The 18,808-nt window shown below is 35.9% G+C and overlaps 1 protein-coding gene across 2 annotated transcripts; it reads right to left on the bottom strand.

The window, feature by feature from the left end:
* Window positions 1-1,421: 1,421 nt before the first annotated feature.
* On the bottom strand, window positions 1,422-18,808 carry LOC139115222 (peroxisomal acyl-coenzyme A oxidase 1-like). Of its 2 annotated transcripts, XM_070677173.1 has the most exons (14): window positions 18,570-18,808; window positions 17,033-17,192; window positions 14,620-14,780; window positions 12,607-12,714; window positions 11,191-11,310; window positions 10,555-10,670; window positions 10,241-10,410; window positions 8,571-8,733; window positions 7,343-7,533; window positions 5,787-5,948; window positions 4,756-4,861; window positions 3,551-3,697; window positions 2,773-2,979; window positions 1,422-1,902 (listed from the first exon to the last, which is right to left on the bottom strand). In XM_070677173.1, the coding sequence occupies exons 1-14, from the start codon at window positions 18,706-18,708 to the stop codon at window positions 1,834-1,836; spliced, it is 2,019 nt and encodes a 672-aa protein (XP_070533274.1). In that variant the 5' UTR covers window positions 18,709-18,808; the 3' UTR covers window positions 1,422-1,833. The 2 variants fall into 2 exon arrangements, with proteins under 2 accessions (XP_070533274.1, XP_070533275.1); XM_070677174.1 differs by lacking the exon at window positions 17,033-17,192 and having other exon boundaries at window positions 1,425-1,902; window positions 18,570-18,782.

Genomic DNA, 18,808 nt, shown 5'->3' with positions numbered 1-18,808 from the left:
AGCCTTAAAGTTAAGTAGCAAGTCCAAGTACAGTCTTCAAACATGTTCTTCAATCTAACTATTTCTTGTTTGTCACTGGCATTAATTTCTTTCAGTTTCAAACTTATGTTGTAACATTGTTGTACAAGATTTCTCCCTTACAAAGACAGTAAGCTACTTCTAATTTTTTAAAATGACGTTCACTTCATAATTGCACATAATTGCAAGTGCTACAGTTGATGAACTATCAGATCCAAACTCAAAACTGTCAGTTGATGCAAAAATTGATTTTTCACACACAATGTGTGGTTACAAATTGGACACCAGAGATTTCAAGATACTTAGTGAAGAATATTTTTTACAACATAATATCCGGCAGTGCAGATGCACCACAGGATGAAAATGATAAGGTGAGCAGCGTTGTATTAAAGGAAATGGGTGAAGACGTGAAAGTGACAGGCCAACAGATATTCCAAAGACACTAAGGTAGAGTACGCCTTGTGGGCAGACATTGGGACTCCCAAACTTTTACAATTCGTAATGATCTACCACTTGTGGGGGTTCATTTTAAAGCTCTTGGTGTCAAAAAACTTGTCTTATTTTTTCGAAAATCGATTTTTTTCTCCATTAAGTTAACACAGAGTTGGCAGCCATTTTGAATTTCAGACGTTGATAAACTTGGGTAATTTGTTTCTGTAGTTAAGTACCAAAATTTGCACGGTGACTTCCAATTTTTACTCATGATTTTGAAAGAGGATAGTTGAAAGATTCCTTGAGGAAAATTTGAGCAAAAGTTACAGTCTTTCATTTTTGAGGCACATACTGGTACTACCTTTAAGTAAATGACAGCTGAATGAAAGATAAATTTCTTGTACATGATAGAGTTTCCATTTGTCAGACTGGTTAATAGGAGTGGTAATGATGAGTAACTTTATTTTCAAGGTTGTCATGTTTATGAAGAAGACACAACAACAAATTGGAGAATTAATTGTTGTTTTATTCACAATAAAGCTTGTTTTACAACAAATGTTTGACCTTGCATATTTTGAATATGCAATACATGGCACAATTTTTCAACACTAATACCTCTTTGCTCCTTTCAAGTGAAAGCTCTACGTACAATATACTCATCTGTGTTCATGATTATTTTTCATGTCACTGTTCCAGAGCACATAGAAATTGATTCATTGGGAAAAAAATACAAAAATACTTGACACATTTCTTTGAAATTACATTTCATAATATATACATTCTTTAATGTAATACAGTATGTAAATTATTATTAACCACAGTGATATGTATACATTACATGTACCATGCACTGTGAAATTATCATTCATTTATTTACTCATTTATTCATATATACGAGCAAAGTTTCCCTTTCGAGGTACTTTTTCTTTTCAAGAAAATTTTCATCATTCTTTTTATAGTTTCTTCATTGTATAAGCTAATTTCATTTTTGAGATGTTTCTCACAGAAACATTCAATCGATGATTTAAAATTTTGAGGATATGTCATGATGTGTCTCTTTGAAACTTATGACCTAGCTATGACCGATGGTTATATTTGAGAACATGGAATGTTGATTCTCTTTAGATGCCTTGCAAGAACAATTCAGAGTTGTTCAAATCTTGAGCTACTAGTTGAATCTAAAATCTTGGACAGGTTTATGAAATATTTGTGTTTCTAGTAACACCATTATCATATTCTTCCCAACAATAATTTTCAAACTTTTCAAATCACGTAAATGATTTCTGGAGGGTGGATTTGAAGCCCTTTATTGCTGATTTATTGCTGAACAAAGTCAGTCACAAAGCCAGCCATGACAAAGTGTTTGAATCATCTTCTGATATTCTACAACTTGGCATCAACAGGACTAGCCGTCAGCAATGGCTTTAGATATTCATGGTACGAATGGTGTACCTGTATATCATGAAACAAAACAAAAAGTAAAGACACAAATTAATATTATGCCGTAAAGTAAAATAACATAATCCTATCTGCAGTCTTGTCGTAGGGTGGCTTAACAAATAAACAGACAACAGACAGACAGACAGACAGACAGACAAAATAATACACTAACAAATAAATATGTTCAATTTTGTTGTCTTTACTTTAAATTTTATTTTAGTAATACCTATCTTTGGCTACCATTTTATTTTCCGCTGTAGGTTGAATTCATATTGATGAATACCATAATAATATATAACCCAGACAAGGGAAGGTGCCCAAGGATAGGTGACCATTTGCTCAACTCAAATTATGCAAATGGTCTTCTGCCTCCGAGGGTACATACGTTCCTTTCTTTGGGGCTATGTTTTTATTTCTTGTGCCTCTCATACATAGATTTTACTCGGAAAGTTTTGGTTTATTTGCAATTGACAATCATATATGCTATTAATATTTTTATCTTAGATGAAAATCCATTCCAAAATAGAATAATTTTCATCGTGGAATTGGCACATTGATATATTTAAAAACTCAATGTTATGCAGGATATTGATTTTCTTGCACGATTTTCTAAAAACTGGATGCTCTATGTAAAACGTGTAATTTGAAAAAATGTTTTAATCCAAAAATTATCAAGGAAGAAGGTAAAAATAGTTCCCTTGCCATCAAATGATGACTACTGTATGTGGCCAATGACATCATCAGCTAGTTACCATTGAATCCAATAGAGCATGGGACGGTCAATATACGGGGCATGCACGTTTGGTTTTACTGATCTATGAAAGTATTCACATGGAAAAGCAATGTATTGACCATCAAGAAACAGGTCACTTAATCTCTCACCTCAGTCTGATTGAGTGGTGACTCCTTGGCCCATTTATACAAGTTCTCATAGACATTCCCATCATATCTACCAAGTATGGATCCTAACATCTCATCCGGAATATCAAAGGCATCTACCAAGGCAACAGCATTGGGACGAATCACTGCAAGCAATGCCACCACTTGGTTTGTTACCATGGAAATCTGCTCTCCAGACATGTACCCGTCCTATGGTTAAATGGGAAACAGGAGTGTGTGTCAATACAGGAGAGGCAATCGCATGTTTTCTAAACAAAATTCTGGTTAATTACTTCAATCGTTGCCCTATGTAACCAAATGAGTGCGAGATACCTTCAGGTTTGATTGCAGAGGAACAGTGAAGCTGGTGACAATCACATCTTGATTGATTTTCTATTAACTGCAAGCAAGTTATATGATCCCAGATGGTGTGATGAGCATGCCAAGATTGGCTGCTCAATGTTGTCTTTAAGGCAGAAACACTGGTCAAAAGTTCTTAAGTATACATGCAATGCCCTTGACCATGATTTGAGGCTTCTCAAAGCCACTGTCTTGTTCCAAATGAAATTACTCCAACAACAACCAAGCACGGTGATATTATAATATTTTGATCACCTTAGTCTATGATAAACTATGCAAATTACTACATCATGATGTAAACAGCACAGTGATTTACCACAGCTATTTGCACTAGCCTTGAATGGAGACAGATTTTATTTGAAATCTTAGTACCCATTTTTTTCTCTACACTGCATGCAAAGCAACATAATATGATAAATACCTGTAACAGGTCACCAGCATTGCTTTCAATACCATATAAGGCATAGAGCTGACACAGACTGGTCAATACATCTCTCAGAGGCTGTGACATTTCTGTTGATTGCAGATACTGTACAAAATTCATCACAGTGTAGTAATGACAGTGTGCCTGCAATACAGAAATGGAAAATATTCTTTCACTTGCCCAGAAATTTAAAAAATCTTCCAGGAAATTTACAGAATTGTTTTTGTGATCTCACCAGGCACATAGCCTTAGCTAATTTTTTGAATTTTAGAAATCTTGAAGTCAGATGAATTGCTTCATGCTTTCACTCCTAAAATTACCATTACCTTGTAACCTCGCGTATAGAGATGCGCTGGAACTCTCTTGACAATTCTTTTTCATAATTTACTTTGTTTATTCTTGTTATCACTATGGAAAGTTTATGTTTTTGTACATAAAGAGAATTATCATATCTGGTTCATAATTAATACAAAAATTTAAGTATGGAAATGGCAAACATCTGTGAAATTGATCAAACTCCTATTAAACAGCAGAAAGAAAATATTTTGAAGACAAAGAACGTAAAGGCTGATATAGTGCTACTACTGGTTCATTTCTTTAATCTGTGATTTATCTCTTATAGGATGAACTTTGCACCGAAAAGATGAAGAAATTTCCAATTTCGAATGCTAAAACAGAATTAGATAATAAGGTTTTGAATAAGTCTGTAAAATTAGTTAGGGTATGCACACCTGAGAAGCTATATTTCTACAGCGTAAGACCAATGGTGTCAGGGTGAATATTGTTTACATGAAAAATTAGAAAAATAGCGCTGAAAAATTGCACATTATGCAAAATCAACATAAAGCTGAATGAGGTCATCCCTACAACTGAAGATTTGATCATAACCTCAATTTAAGAGATAAACAAACATTGAAGAAAATAGAACAAAAAGAGTAAAAATACTGAAATATTTAGATATGTAAACTTTTAATATGAATATACTAGAGAAAGATCTTATAGTAAACTTTAAAACTTTCAGGTTTGAGATACATACTAGCTAAGTACAGACTGAAAGGAGAATATAGAGCAAAATACATTTCATTGGTACATTAGTTGATGCTCATTACAAGCAGTGTCTTGACATTTTGTTGCTATGCTGCAAACTTTTTGACTCTATTATAACTTGTTCGAAATCAATTTTTCAAAAAACTGAAACTTACATCAGCTGCCTTGATGAGGTATACATGGGAATCATTCCAAGCTTCATGCTGTGGCTTTCCAGCCTGTATGCCTTGTGTAAGCTGTCTGGCTGCTTCATTGACAAGTCTGTGAGAGCATATGGAAAGTATAAGTACACTAAAATTAACTATTGTACTGATGTTCAGGTATAAGAAGGTTACTTTCTAGCAAACGGGAAAAAATTTCGAAAATACTGTATTTTTTTTCTAGCTATTTCTGCAAAGTTTCTATAGAAAATTATTTAAACAACACAACAAAATTATGCCTACCTTCAAATGTCTGCAATGTCACAAATAAAAATTCTACTGTTTGTGACTACTGTATGAATCTTTTCTCCCTACTAAAATTGATCTAGCAGCCATTTTGAATGCGGGATGTTGATTGAAAAATCACTCAATAAAAACTAATAAGTTGGCATTGCTTTGAATTCCTTCCATTGTTTTGGTGAGACCATAGAAGTTTATGTCCATACTGACTAATTTTAGAGATCAACAACATTATCATAGGGAGTCAAACTGCTTCAACTCAAATGAGGACTAGCCCCTAACTTAATTAATTATTGAGATTAGACAAATTTTAGTGTTCTTAACATGTGCAATTTAATTGGGTTTTTTTCGGTTGAAATAGTAAATGTTTCAAGTAGAAGTAAGTATCCTCATATAAAATATGATAATGTGCTCCAATGTTCCTCGCATACATGTACATGTATTAAACAAAGTGGTTGAGACTGGGTAGAAATTAAAGGATTGGGGGTCACTAACTTAATTATGAGACATATCAATACAATGCATGTACTTTGTCAATAAAGCTTATACAGAGAAACTGTCAGGTTGAAAATTACAAATATTTTTGTTGAATCAATTTAGATCTCAATGTAATATTACTTGCACTGTTGATATGACAATGCCAAGGAACTACATTAATGAAGTCTTAGAGTAATAGCTGCAGTGTCAGCGTGACTTGTTAGAATATTTGCAAATAGCTAGAACACAGTGTGGAATATTGCCTTCACCTGTAAGCCCTGTGTTTGTAGGCATTCACCAGGGTCTCCAGATCCAGTATATCATTTTCAGATTTTGCCGGACACTTGGATTCTGGTTTGGTTGTCAGGTAGGCAATAGAATGTGGTAATTTCTCACCAGATGCAGCCTTGGCAACACACTTTACAAGATACCTAGGGATGAAGAAATTTGTAAAACAAGAATCACTTCAGGGTAAAAGTTGAAATTTCCTTCAATAATTTCTCATCTTTCATGATTTACCTACAAAGTGTAGCTATTAAAATTACACATTAAAAAAGTTTACCAATAAGCACTGTTTTAATATGCGGGGAACCTATGAGTTGTTATCAATAGAAAATATTCCACGCCCTAAAGTCAGAAATTACACCACTGTAGAAATATCATCATAATTGTAGCAATGTAAAATAATATACCAACAAGAACAATTATCATATTGGTCACTCAGTTGCCGTATAAGTCATCTTGCAAAAGCCAAAGACATCATTATGTCAATTAAGACAGCTATATCTTGCCAATGTACATTTATAACTGCAGCGCTGTTGCTGAAACTTGTAGTGACGGTATGTAATGACTTCAACTTGTATACTGTATGTAATATGTTAATTTGTGTATTTGCATGGTTATACCATTGCATCTGGTAATGGCACTGCACCTGTATATTGTATATATAGCGGCAATGAATGAATAAGTCAGTCAGTGTTTAGTCATCCTGGTGGCAACTCCTGTTATTGTATGTATGGATGTACATACATGCTTCTTCCCTCTGACCATTCTGGATACTATGCCTGTAACTGTTGATATATTGCGTTAACCCTTTCCTTGCTAGCCAGTATCATGTACCCATCTGTCAAGTAAGTCAGTATTGAACCAAAACCATATGCATTAATTTCACCCACTCGACTTAATCTATTAACAGCTTTAGTCGGTAAAAATCATGTTTACAGTATCTCTGCATGCTTTCAGGGGTCTTCAAATGCTAAATTTTTTGTTATTATGTACAATATAGGACAGCTTGTGCTTCACTAGACTTAAGCAACTTGACTTGATGGTGAAATATGAATGTGTTAATACTGTATGTAGAATGCACCTCAGGGAAGGATATTTTGACTCTCTAACTTTCACTGTACAATTCTTTTCTGATCTACCATTTGTGGAGGCTCATTTAAAATTATGAAAGCTCTTGGTGTAAGAAAACTTTTCGCTGTTTTAGTTTTTCGAAAATTGAAAATTTTATTTTTTGCCATACAGTTAATAAAGAGGTGGTGGCCAGTTTGGAATTTCAAATATCGGTAAATTTTGGGTAATTTGTTTCTCTAGTACCAAAATTTGCATGGTGACCCCGATTGGTATTTTCCTGATTTGAAAGAGAATGGTTAAAAGATTCCTTGAGAAAAGTTTGAGCAAAAGTTTAAGCCTTTCATTTTCGAGGTGTGAACTACCCGTAGCCTTACTTTGAAAAGGCCAATAGAACCATGCACTTACAATTAGAATATTACAAGTGGGTACATAACTACACACTTAACAGCAATTATGTGAATCGTAATACCTTGCAGTTTGCAGCATAAGTACACTGTATTCTCCATCAGCAGTCACTGTTCCGGTAACAACGCCATATATTGCAGGAAAACCACTGGCCTGGGAGTAACCATGGCCACCACATGACAAACGCAACACTTCTAAACCCAAGTTGGCAGACAAACATATGAATGATTTCATGCCAGCAGATAGGCCATGCAACTTTGGGAGGAAAAAAAGGAAGGTTTCATAAAAAGCTGGCAGAATTATTTCAATGCCGGGTGGTTACTTTGATGTTTCTCAAAATATGGTTGTAATTTGCATATTACAAGAAACATTATGTTTTGTATTCAGTATTAATTACAATAGACCGAGTGGATAATGTCAATGATGCAATATCAAAAATACTGCCATCGATGGTAACTACTTCTAGCTATAGTTGATCAACTTGTATTAACATACCACAAAACATTGAGAAATACAGAAATTTTCACATTTCATGTCATTTAAAAATTTTGCCACACCCAAGAGCCATCATTTCTGAGAAAATTAACTCAGTAGATAGACAGACTGACATCCTAAATATGAATGTTCATACATATTACATATACATGCATCATAACTATTACATGCATACAAACATACAGACAGACATATACAGACAAGATATATACGAAACATGCTGGACAGTTATCACCCATATACTAATAGCTTCTTTTTCAATATTTATACAATGGAGCTAGAAGCTAAAAAGACATACACTACACATAATGGAAGGACAAATATATTCTGAAAGGATACGCAGCTCTTGTAATTGTACCAAAACTTTATTCCTTATAGTTCTCATTGATACAAGTTTTGAAAATGTTTCAAATACCTAATAAAAAAAATTAATACAGGCCCTTGAGATGATTGTATAATACAGCTTATAGAAACTTCATGGATACACGTAGAGATCACCTGACAGCAGACATGTAGGACCTGGCAGCTATAAAGTGCGATTGGTGTAAATGTGTAGTGTGGGGTTGCTATGGATATAACCTTTTTTTTTCCTGAAATTATCCTGATTCTGTTTTGCATATATGGTACCCTTGAAATTCTGTCAAGTACAACACTGCAGTTATATTCACCCTCAGAATGTTTGTTGTGCCAAAAGGATGCTTGGGATGAATTTGAAAACACACATGAATTAATTCATATATTAATTATAATGTGATTATCAAAATGACACTCACAAAAATGTTCATCCTTTCACTCACCTCCTGCAAGCTGGAAATATCACCAGACTTAATATCAGCTTGAATCTGATCACATCGTGTGCGAATATCGTGAACAGCAAATCTGAATGCATATGCTGCTGCCAATTGTGGAAACAGTTTCAACTGCTGGGACTGGTAGTCAATAATCTGTGGTTCCTCACCCCTGTGTGAAGAAGTTGCAGAATTATAGCCATACTTGCCAAAGATAAGGTGAAAATTTGGTGTTATGCTGAATTGAGTAAATAATTGACTTTTCCCAATTATTATGATTTGATTGGAAAATGTCAAACACTATTGCCTCCTTTTCATGTGTTAGTTATCAAAACCAAAAGGTCTTTAGAAAACATGCGTGCATGAACTTTTACATGTCACAGTTCAATCCTGAACTTTGTTAGCAAAAACTTTGCATATATACACATGTTTCGGACATCAAGGGCATACGTTTATCACTTCATGATCCATTCATTCAAGCTGATGATTCACATTTCAAGTCATTCAGTTTTTGTCAGCAATAATTTGGGCTCCAGCGTTTGGCCAAATTGTCCACCATTATGTGAGACAGCCATCACAGGTATAAAATATGGCATATGGCAGCAAAGTCACTCCTTGATCCCCTTTCACAGTACAGTAAGTGAATTAACAGTCCGGGTTATGTCCATATAGAGGATAGTTGGGAAAAGCCAATGGCGTACCGTATATGTAATGAGGTTAAGGCAAGAACCAATCACATACTGTATATGTAATGACGGTTAAAGGTTAAGTGGGTTCACTTTGAAATGTTATGCTGAGATCGCAATCTGACCTGACAGATCCACCGTGACCGATCGAGTGAAAATGTTGGCTACCTGGAGGTGTCGAGTCAATTTGCGACGTTCTACCGTGTTAAAAATTGTAAGATTTTCTTCAGGAATAGTTTTCTGAGTTTCTTTACCGTAGACCATGTTCGACAAAGAGTTATTGGACGTTTTCCGTACTCTTTACCAGCTTCTGGTTAACTTCTCGGCGATTGATTCTGCGCGCGTTTTTCTGAGCGGAGGGTCAATCGTACCGGGAAATGCATGGTGATTGAAAAAATCGTGCTCCATCGTGCTCCGATCATTGACAAGGACAGTTGACCCATCGTTGCAAAGCTTGAAACATTCTTCATGCTACAGATGGAAAGGTTAAATTAAATTCGACCAAAAATAGGCGATATTTGGCGACAAATAACTTGCTGTAAATTTACAAGGGTCAAATCCTGATTTCTAGGAGCGGTACCTGGCCAGGAAAATCATCCAAAGAAGTAATATTCGATGTAATAACCACCAGTGTCAGTCGCCATCTCGACCGTACCGAACATTGTGCATAACGTCTACATCTAAAAACTACCTAGTGCTAAAAATATAGAGTAAAATCTGGCCGAAAGTTCCGAACTCATTACAATCTGCGAGCCAAGGATTGCATGGTTAATTATTCATGACGTTGGCGGCGGCAGGTTCGCTGATTGGTCAATCGTAATATTGGACATAACCCGGACTGATTAAGGGCCACAAGATTGCAGAGGTTAACTTTCTGTATCAAAATGTTGTCTTGATTTGTTGTGATTGCAACGTTTGCAACAATAGAAGTGGTTTTTAGTGGCAAAAGTTCTACTTCTAAAGAGGAAAATAGTGGCGAAAGGGTTTACTGACCCTGGTGTCAACTCTGTTTGTCTTCTAACGGCACTGTATCTTGTTGAAATGGTACAGCCAACGTCTAGCATCTGCGCAGACAATGCCAACAGTGCTATTCTTGACAAAACCATCCCTGTATAGACCATCTTGTCATTGTTTGGCGGATGATATGTTCCATCTGGATCAATCTGCAACAAAAAATAAATTATTGAACATGCATAGTGTGATAGTACCAAATTTAAGACTAAGTATAGAAATGTTATTTTTCGGACTTAGGAATTCCGAAATAAGTTCAGATTCTGTTTAATGTTAACCATCAACCGTAAAGTTACCTTTGAGTATTTTGACAGGAGATTTTCTCTTGGAATCCTCACGTTGTCAAATCTACAGAAACCATTATCATTGCTGCCTATACCCAGTTTAGGTCCAATGTCACCGGTCTTTACACCTGGATAAGCAAAGAAATTAATCACATATTTGTTTACATATATCTACTACCATATATGCCAGACTTTTCATGAAACTCAGTGCACCACATGTACATAGCTACATTGGATTGACGTTATTGCACTAAGATATTTAGCAGTACACTGGAATTAACAGATTATGGGTAACGATGATATACCTGTGAAAATTCTTTATGGAAAAAGAGGTGTTGTTATGCTATTGTCACTCTGATGTGTAAAATGATTGGGAAGACAATCAGTGATAGGTTGTAAGTGTGCAAGCTGTAACTTAGAGAAAAGATGTGAGGAATTCTGTGCAACATGTCAAAATGTACATGTTCAATTTACAGCTAACAAGGCCATTTCTGAATCATTAAAACCTTGCCATCCTGTTTTAGGGTAAATCTTCATCAAGACATTTGTCGTAGTTGTAGTTTAAAGAGTTTATACTTTGCCTGACATACTGAACACAATAACTAAAGCAGCTTGGGGGGTTACGTTTGTGATCTATAATACACATACCTGGTAAAAGTTCATGATCGTCAAATCTTCTCAGCGGTACAATAAATGCATGAAGACCATATTTCTTCCCTTGCGAACACAACTGGGCCATCAATATACAACAGTTTGCTGACTTACCCGCTGAAAGGAATCATACATGTGTAAAAGTTTCTATGTTTTTGTAACATCATTAAACATTTAAATTATTATCAGTACAAAATCAATATTTAACTGTGTGCTGATTGCACAAAAGCAATAAAGAGCTCATGAAGGTATACGGTATTTTTCGAAAGAAGTGACACTTCTTTGAAAAATACCGTATACCTTCATGCACTGTGCTATTTGAAGGCCAGTCTGGGATTGCAGTCTTTTAAACTGTGCAAGACAGTAAGGGAGACATTTTGAAACTATGAAAATACACAATGTAAGGCCTTATTGACATGCACAGTGCATACATGTACGGTACACATTGATTCTTGGCCTGACTATCAGTGTAAGTTAGATTAATACAAAATCTTCCATGGCATGAGAAATCAACAGTCCTTCCTTAAACTTTACCTTTCTAGGCATGTATGCAAGTTGAATAATTCCTGATATGGGAAATTTATCAAATATGCAGATCTGTTTGTTGGCTTATATAAAAGAGTTAAACAAAATTGATTGGTGGTATACCACAGTGTCTTCTATGTGCACAGAAAGTTTCATCAACTTTGGTTCTGTCAATCAAAATGTTTATCCCAAGTAATACGGAAAGTTTGTTAAATATGTAAATTAGTAATTAGATCATGTAAAAATGCAAAATGACGTTCATTACTGTTATATCATAGCATTTTCAATGTATGTAGGAGTTTTATCAATTTTGGTTACGTCAATCCAGATATATCCCTAAATCAGAAAGTTTGTTAAATATGCAATGCAGTAATGGAAATTAATGCACGATAACATTCATTATTGTTATATCATACCCATAGCAACGGTGTCTTGAAAATACATTTAGTCACTTTTAAAGTCAAGTCAACTGAAATACATACCAGTATATCCCTAAATAAGGAAAGTTCAAACATGCAAAGGAGCAGTGCCATCAGCATTAAACTTCTACGTCACCTTGATATCTGTCATATCATTAATTAACATATATTAGAAGATTCATAATCTAAGACACTGTGATTCTGAGAATATGATTTCTGAAAACAAATGCAAATTGTATACGATAATTTCAGCCACGCCCACCAAAAACTGAACGGATTGAATGTGTCTGATCATAGACTTTAAAAACGGAAAGTCTATGGTCTGATCTGATAAGTTGTTTTTGAAATATCGTTTCAACAGATAGACAGACAGACACACACACACACAGACATGATCACCAGCCAATAAATTAAACAGGTATTATTTTCATCTGTTTTCCTAACAAATAAGATGGCTGATTATACTTACAATATCCTGGCCACCATTTTGTGGAAGTCAGTGTTGGTGAGTTGATGATGAATTCTTGGTTGCTAGGGTCATAGGTCGCGGTTGTCTCCAAGCCTCTAACAAAAGTTCCTGTTTGGGAGATGTAACTAAATGGATAATATTTTTTCAGAGAGAGGAGTTTGGAGAACACAAGAGATCAATTGTGGGGTAAGGCTGTGTTCACAAAATGTGGTGAGGGGCTGGAGGAATTCAGGGGGATTTAGAAATTCTTTGGGGGTAGTGGAGGGGGCTTGAAAGTTTTGCTCTGCCTATATGGGGGGGGGTTGGGTCCAACATGTTGATGACATCTAATGGTTCTAATGTTAGTAATAATCAAACAAAATCTAGAGCCATTTTGTCACATTTTATGACTTTTATCTCAGAATGCCATTAAATTTTCATAAAAACAATAATTTGGCCTTGCATGGGGGAAAAGCTGCAACTGTTGATAATTTTTTTAATTTCTTGCTGTCTCTCTACAGCATGCTGAAACACAGAATACTCAGTTTGTCAACAAAGCCTGTATATATAAATATTGGTGATAATTGAATCAGAGTCCAGACTGAAAGTCATTTGTCAATTATACAAATGCATGATACATGTACACAGGCTGTGTTGGCAGGTTGAATTCTGGACAACTCAACATGCTGTACATATAGGAAAACAGCTCGGTTGTATAAACTGAATAAAAATAGTCAAAATCATCGAATTTAATACAGTTACTGTCCTGCTTCGCTACTGCCTATGGGCAGTGTCACTGTCACTGCATACTAGTATAGTGACAGAAATACCTCTGACTAAGCTTTTAAAGTAATAGAAGAAAAGTTTGGGTCAAATGACACTCATGACAGTGAAATTTATGTACATGTACACAAGATCAGACCAGAGAGAAACACATGGAGGACCAGGAAACTTAACAGTTACCATGGATTTTCGAATTCTTGCATATGATAATCAAATGTTAGAGAAAAAAGATGTGGTCACCATGCTTGATTTTCTACAAATGGCACAATTTTTCACGGAAATCACTAATAAAATCTATATATAAAACCATGCAGTAAATGAAATTTTTACGTGTCATTGTAAAACTTTGAAAAGTAAAAACTCTTGATGAAAAAATGTGTGACTAAATGGAATTTATTTATTTTTGCCAAATTTGTCATTATTACAAAGAAAATTTCTGAGATTAAAATGTTTATTTGATGGAATATTAGAACTTCCCAGTTATGTCAATTTTGTATAACATTTACCGTATAAGTAGCATCTAAGTTGTATATGTCTTCTACTTTTGAAAAAAAAAATTTTTTTGGTAGATCACTGTGCTCAGTTTTTCACAATTTGGCAAAATGCAGCCAGGAATTCAAAACATTTGCATACTTTCTCATTATTGTCATTTTGTGTGCTCTTCAGCAAATGCCATTGACCTGGCCAGAGTTGGATAAATTGAAGTCAGCTTAGACTGATAAATCCAAAAAGTCCATTGATGCATTTAAAAATGAATCAATTTAAGAACTTGCCTTAGGAATATGGCTCTACAAACTGCTGATGTAGTGTCGAACATCTGCAAGAATTATGCAATAAATGTTTACTTTTTTCTGTGTATGCATTCCTAATAAATATGCTACTACCGGTATATGATAATTTTGGGGGACTTGCAAACTTTTGATCATATAGATGGGGGGCTTTGAAAAGGTTTTTTTTGGGGGGGAGGGGATCTGAAAAAAAATAACATTTCAAAATGATATTCCTCCCACCCTGGGCCCCCCCCTTCCCCTTCACCATTTTTTGTGAATGGAGCCTAAGCAAGGAAACAAGTTTTACAGCCATATTATAGATCTTAAGGAAGAATACACCTGTAGCCTGTAGGAAAACATGAAACCATTATTACAGAATTTGCAGGGGTTGATTTCAATATTGTGTGGCTATACTATACTACTCAATAAAAATATTGATGATGTACCCTGTAAACCCATGTTAGTCACAATTCAAACTTACCATGTCCAAGTTCAGTCTGTACATATGAACAAATGATTTCATAATTCAATGCCTTTGGCAGCCATTTCCTTTTCTGAGTTTCGTCAGCTTGTGTCTGTAGCATTGGTATGACCATTGAATCATGTACAGTAAATATGCTGTTCTTCATGCGTAGAGCAGCCCTACCGGTAGATAGAAGAAAGCAAATTATCCATCAACTCACCAAAACTAGGCAGATGCTGTGACTGCAGACAGGATTTCCATGTTTTAGTTCAGAAAAAGTGATATAAACTAGTCATCAATACTGTACGGATTTGTTCAAAATTTGAAAACAATAGCAACGGACTGATGGTCTAGGAATCCCTTATAAAGTGAACAAAATTTCAGGGCAATTGTTTTCGAGAAACAAATTTTTTTACCAAAACTGCTGCAAAGTGAGCAGGAAGACATATATGCATGCACAATGTGCACTATACGGCAATGCAAGGTGCCATTGTCTGAATGCACATTTTGCAATTATATGATTGCTAGATTTTTGTAATAACCTTACTGGTTATATATCTTTCATTAGTGGTGGTCCCTGAAAATTCACTGTGACAAAACAATTTTCAGATTTTCCAGCAGTCACAACAATTTTTCTTATGATTCAAGCACCAGTACTAATCGCAAAGGAAGGCATAATGAATCTTAGGGGCCACACCATGCAATAAGTGTGAAACAAATCCTGATAATTGTTGAGTTAGTGCGTCCCCTTGAAATCAGCTGAGCTGAGAGAGCAGTGGCATCGGCAAATGCTACTGGAAACAGTGAAAGGTATGTATCGAACACGTATTGATCAGTATAAACTGTTCAGAAGAAAAATCTATTATTCTTAATGGCAGATGAATAGTGGCAGAACCTTATGTCAAGAGAGTGCCAGTGCTGCACTATGGTTTGTATGAGGGTTTAATTGCCATCCCTGTCCCTGCACTCTTTATAGACATTCATGGAGGGACATGTAGAGCAGGTAAAATTTCAGCATGCACTCATGCAAATACCCTGAGTACACTTGCACTCTCGCCTTGGAGTTGTGTCATTTGTTACAAAGAAAATACAAAAAAGTGATAGCCAGTATAACTCTCATTTTCGGAGTCTAAAGTTTAGCAGAATGATATGTATCAAGTTCCTACTTTTGTAATTCTAAGGTTTGAAGTCATTAACTTTTTATTGGCTAATTATGCCACGCACCCATGCAAAACATTTTACATAAATTTACAGGGTCTTTAAAATGCAAAATTCTTATGAAATAAGTATCAAAGCATAAGCAACAGAGATAGAATTATGATTTCATGAATCAGCCTGAGTCTATCATAGCTGGCCCTGACGTGATCATCAAGGAAAGAAAGATCTTGGAAGACACAGGGGTCTAAAATATACCCAAACTTTCAGAAATGTCATCTTTTAAATTTCCTCACTTTGACACAAATATAAGCTTTATCGCAGTGCTTTTGAAATCTCCCATGCTCGAGTATTGTTTCTCTAGGTGTATAGCTTGCAGATAACCATTTTCACACTGTTTATAAACACTACTTGTTTACTAGACTCTCCACAGTCGCTGTGCCTTGTTTTGTGCGCGCCCACGATGGGCCTGCATTCGAAGGCTACGCTGTGCAGCTGTGAGCATGCACTGCCAGACACAGAGACTGTTGGTTTTTGCAAGTATATGAATATTCATAAGGGTAGTGACATCAAAAGAAACACCTATCTAACTGGACAGAGAGAATATACACTAGTAGCTGGTAGACCTACCGCGGTATGTTTTTATTTTTCATTTTAAACTTTATTTGGCTATGGTACTACTTGTCATTTTTTTTTGATGAACGGATGTGTGGAGTTCTATAAAGTACCCGGATTAGGCAGAAATCCGACTGGTCGCTTGCAAGAACGTCCAGACCCTGGGATTCGCGTCGCGTCTCTGAAGGGCGCGCACGTGTTCCAACAGGGAAGAACGAGAATCGCAGGGTCTCTGCCAGATTACTTGTTTACTAATAATAAAAGCTGCCCTGGTAAACAAGTGCTTATAAGGTTACATGGACTAATTTTTTCGGTACTTGCTCTGCACTGCAAATACTGGTACATGCGTTCAGACACACGTAATCAAGCAGTAAGGTGTAAGAAAAAAATTGTTTCCGTTTACAAGCCCTCAGGAAATAGAGTATGACGGTCTGAAATATTTTTTAACTTTTAATTTTATTTCAGTGTGACCAATCAAATACAATAAATTATCTGTGATTTTTGAAAATGGGTAAAATAGATTTGGGCTGGTGGGTTTTAAATAGGGTAGGTCGGGTTACCAGAAAGTTTTTTTTTAATCTGGCCTTGTTAGTTACTATATGAGTCATGATCTAAAGTTCTTCTTTGTTTTTTACAATGACACAATGACGCAGTTGCTTACTGTCTGTAGATATCCTGATCAGACATATCTGTCAAATTCAGCTCTTTTAATTTCTTCACAAGGAGGGTGGATCTTCTCACAATACTTGTGTACTGTTCATCACGGCTTAGGAAGGCAGGATCCTTTTCCTGAAAGTCTGTGTCATTGAGAGCCAGAGTTTCTGAAAAACATCAAAACAAGCCCGATGTGGAAGGGTCACGTATCCCCATTGCAAAATACCTTACTGTTAACAATTTAGCTGAAGGCTTCTTTCAGAGAAACATTTGTAGTGCTACTGCTATACCTTTCTTACAGGCATAAACTGTGGTCAATGATAATGACCCATATAGAGTTTAAGAGGTGCTCCCTATAATATTACATCCCTATAATATTACATGTATTTTTTCAAATTCTTGTTGTTTATTCAGTACACTGGGCCTCTGGCCTTTGAAAATAATGTGAAAATCAAAGCTGTGTACAGATGCATATGTGAGGGTATTGCAGAAATAGCTGGCAACTCAAGTAATACATGATAGTAAAATTCAGAGTCTGCTTTTTTAAATTCATATTTCCTCCGTAAGTTGATGGTTTAGAAAAAGTTTTGACAGATTCAGTAAAGTGCAGGAGCTTACAACTTTTAAAATGCAGTGAATTTCATTGGTGTGAATTCATTACAGTAGGATGGAAAAAATCTTCTTTAGATTATAGTACAAAAGGCATACAATACAGAAAGATGAAAATGAAATTCGCTTTCAACTTATTACATAATCATTGAAATTGAGCAAAATTCCAGGAGGCACCGCCATTACTGAACAACACACAGCCCTGCCATGTAGAGCAAGGGTTACAAATGACAATATGGGACAAAAGTTACAAAAGTTTGTTGTTCTTACAATAGGGTCGACTCTAAAGTTTAGTATGAAGTCGGTCAATTTGAAAAAAGTTTAAAGGTTGCCTTGACAAGTGGTGGTCTGCACACACTTACATACTTTATATTAAGCTGTGTACACAATTAAATAAATAAATATATAATAAAAATACCCCTTTACTAGGGGGTAGACCATTTGATATCGGGGGAGGGGGGTGGAAGATTTTCAAAATAAAAAGATTCCCAGCAAATGTCAATAAAAAATCAGCCAGAGGAGGCTGGACCCAAAAAACTATGAGAGTGGAAAAACCGAACAAACAATTGATCAGGTGAAAATAATAATGCTACCTCATCGATCTTCCATATCGCCCCCCCCCCCCCCCCCGGATATTATAATGGTCCACCTGTAAACTCGGACTTCGGACAGTGGGTGGAGGGACGCTAACTTTACGTTAGCTGCCAAATTGTAGCTCACCACCTCACCGTAGAGCTACAATTTGGCAGCTAGAGTTTACGTATACATTTGCTGTATTTTACTTCAATTTTAACTTTTACGTTACATGCATGAAAACCAAGAACTATTAAGCTTGAGTCTAGCCCGCAGTTATCGCCTCTCTGCATGCCCTCCCGGAAGAGTAGCTAGGTCATTCATATAATATAGAAGACTGGTGTTCGCATGTATGAACTCACGAATACAGCGTCTTCTTCTTGTTTTTTGGGGTCCCCCGTCGACGATGTAGGTCAATTCTGTCAGGTCAAAGGATGCCTTCTCCCTTTCTATAAGCAAATCAGTGTTCACTCGATGTTTTTGACCTGCGTATGCCCACATCGTGCCATATACACTCAGATCCCTACCAAAACTGACAACAGTGATGCAGACAACCTCGCAGACGACGTGCCGACCGGGACTAACTTACGATGCTGAAGTT

The sequence above is a fragment of the Ptychodera flava genome, chromosome 17, assembly GCF_041260155.1.
Source record: "Ptychodera flava strain L36383 chromosome 17, AS_Pfla_20210202, whole genome shotgun sequence".
In the NCBI taxonomy this organism is placed as follows: Eukaryota; Metazoa; Hemichordata; class Enteropneusta; family Ptychoderidae; genus Ptychodera; species Ptychodera flava.
Note: the sequence above shows the minus strand (reverse complement) of the source record. Positions and strands in the feature narration are given on the sequence as shown.

What these genes read in the sequence shown, in the direction of transcription:
- LOC139115222 (XM_070677173.1), bottom strand. Translation starts at nt 18,708, where the DNA reads ATGTGGGCATACGCAGGTCAAAAACATCGAGTGAACACTGATTTGCTT. An exon ending in AAGAAGAAGACGCTGTATTC is followed by an intron (nt 17,193 to 18,569) that starts GTGAGTTCATAC and finishes GATGTTTTTCAG; the next exon opens with AAACTCTGGCTCTCAATGAC. An exon ending in ATGCTGGTGACCTGTTACAG is followed by an intron (nt 2,980 to 3,550) that starts GTATTTATCATA and finishes ATTTAACCATAG; the next exon opens with GACGGGTACATGTCTGGAGA.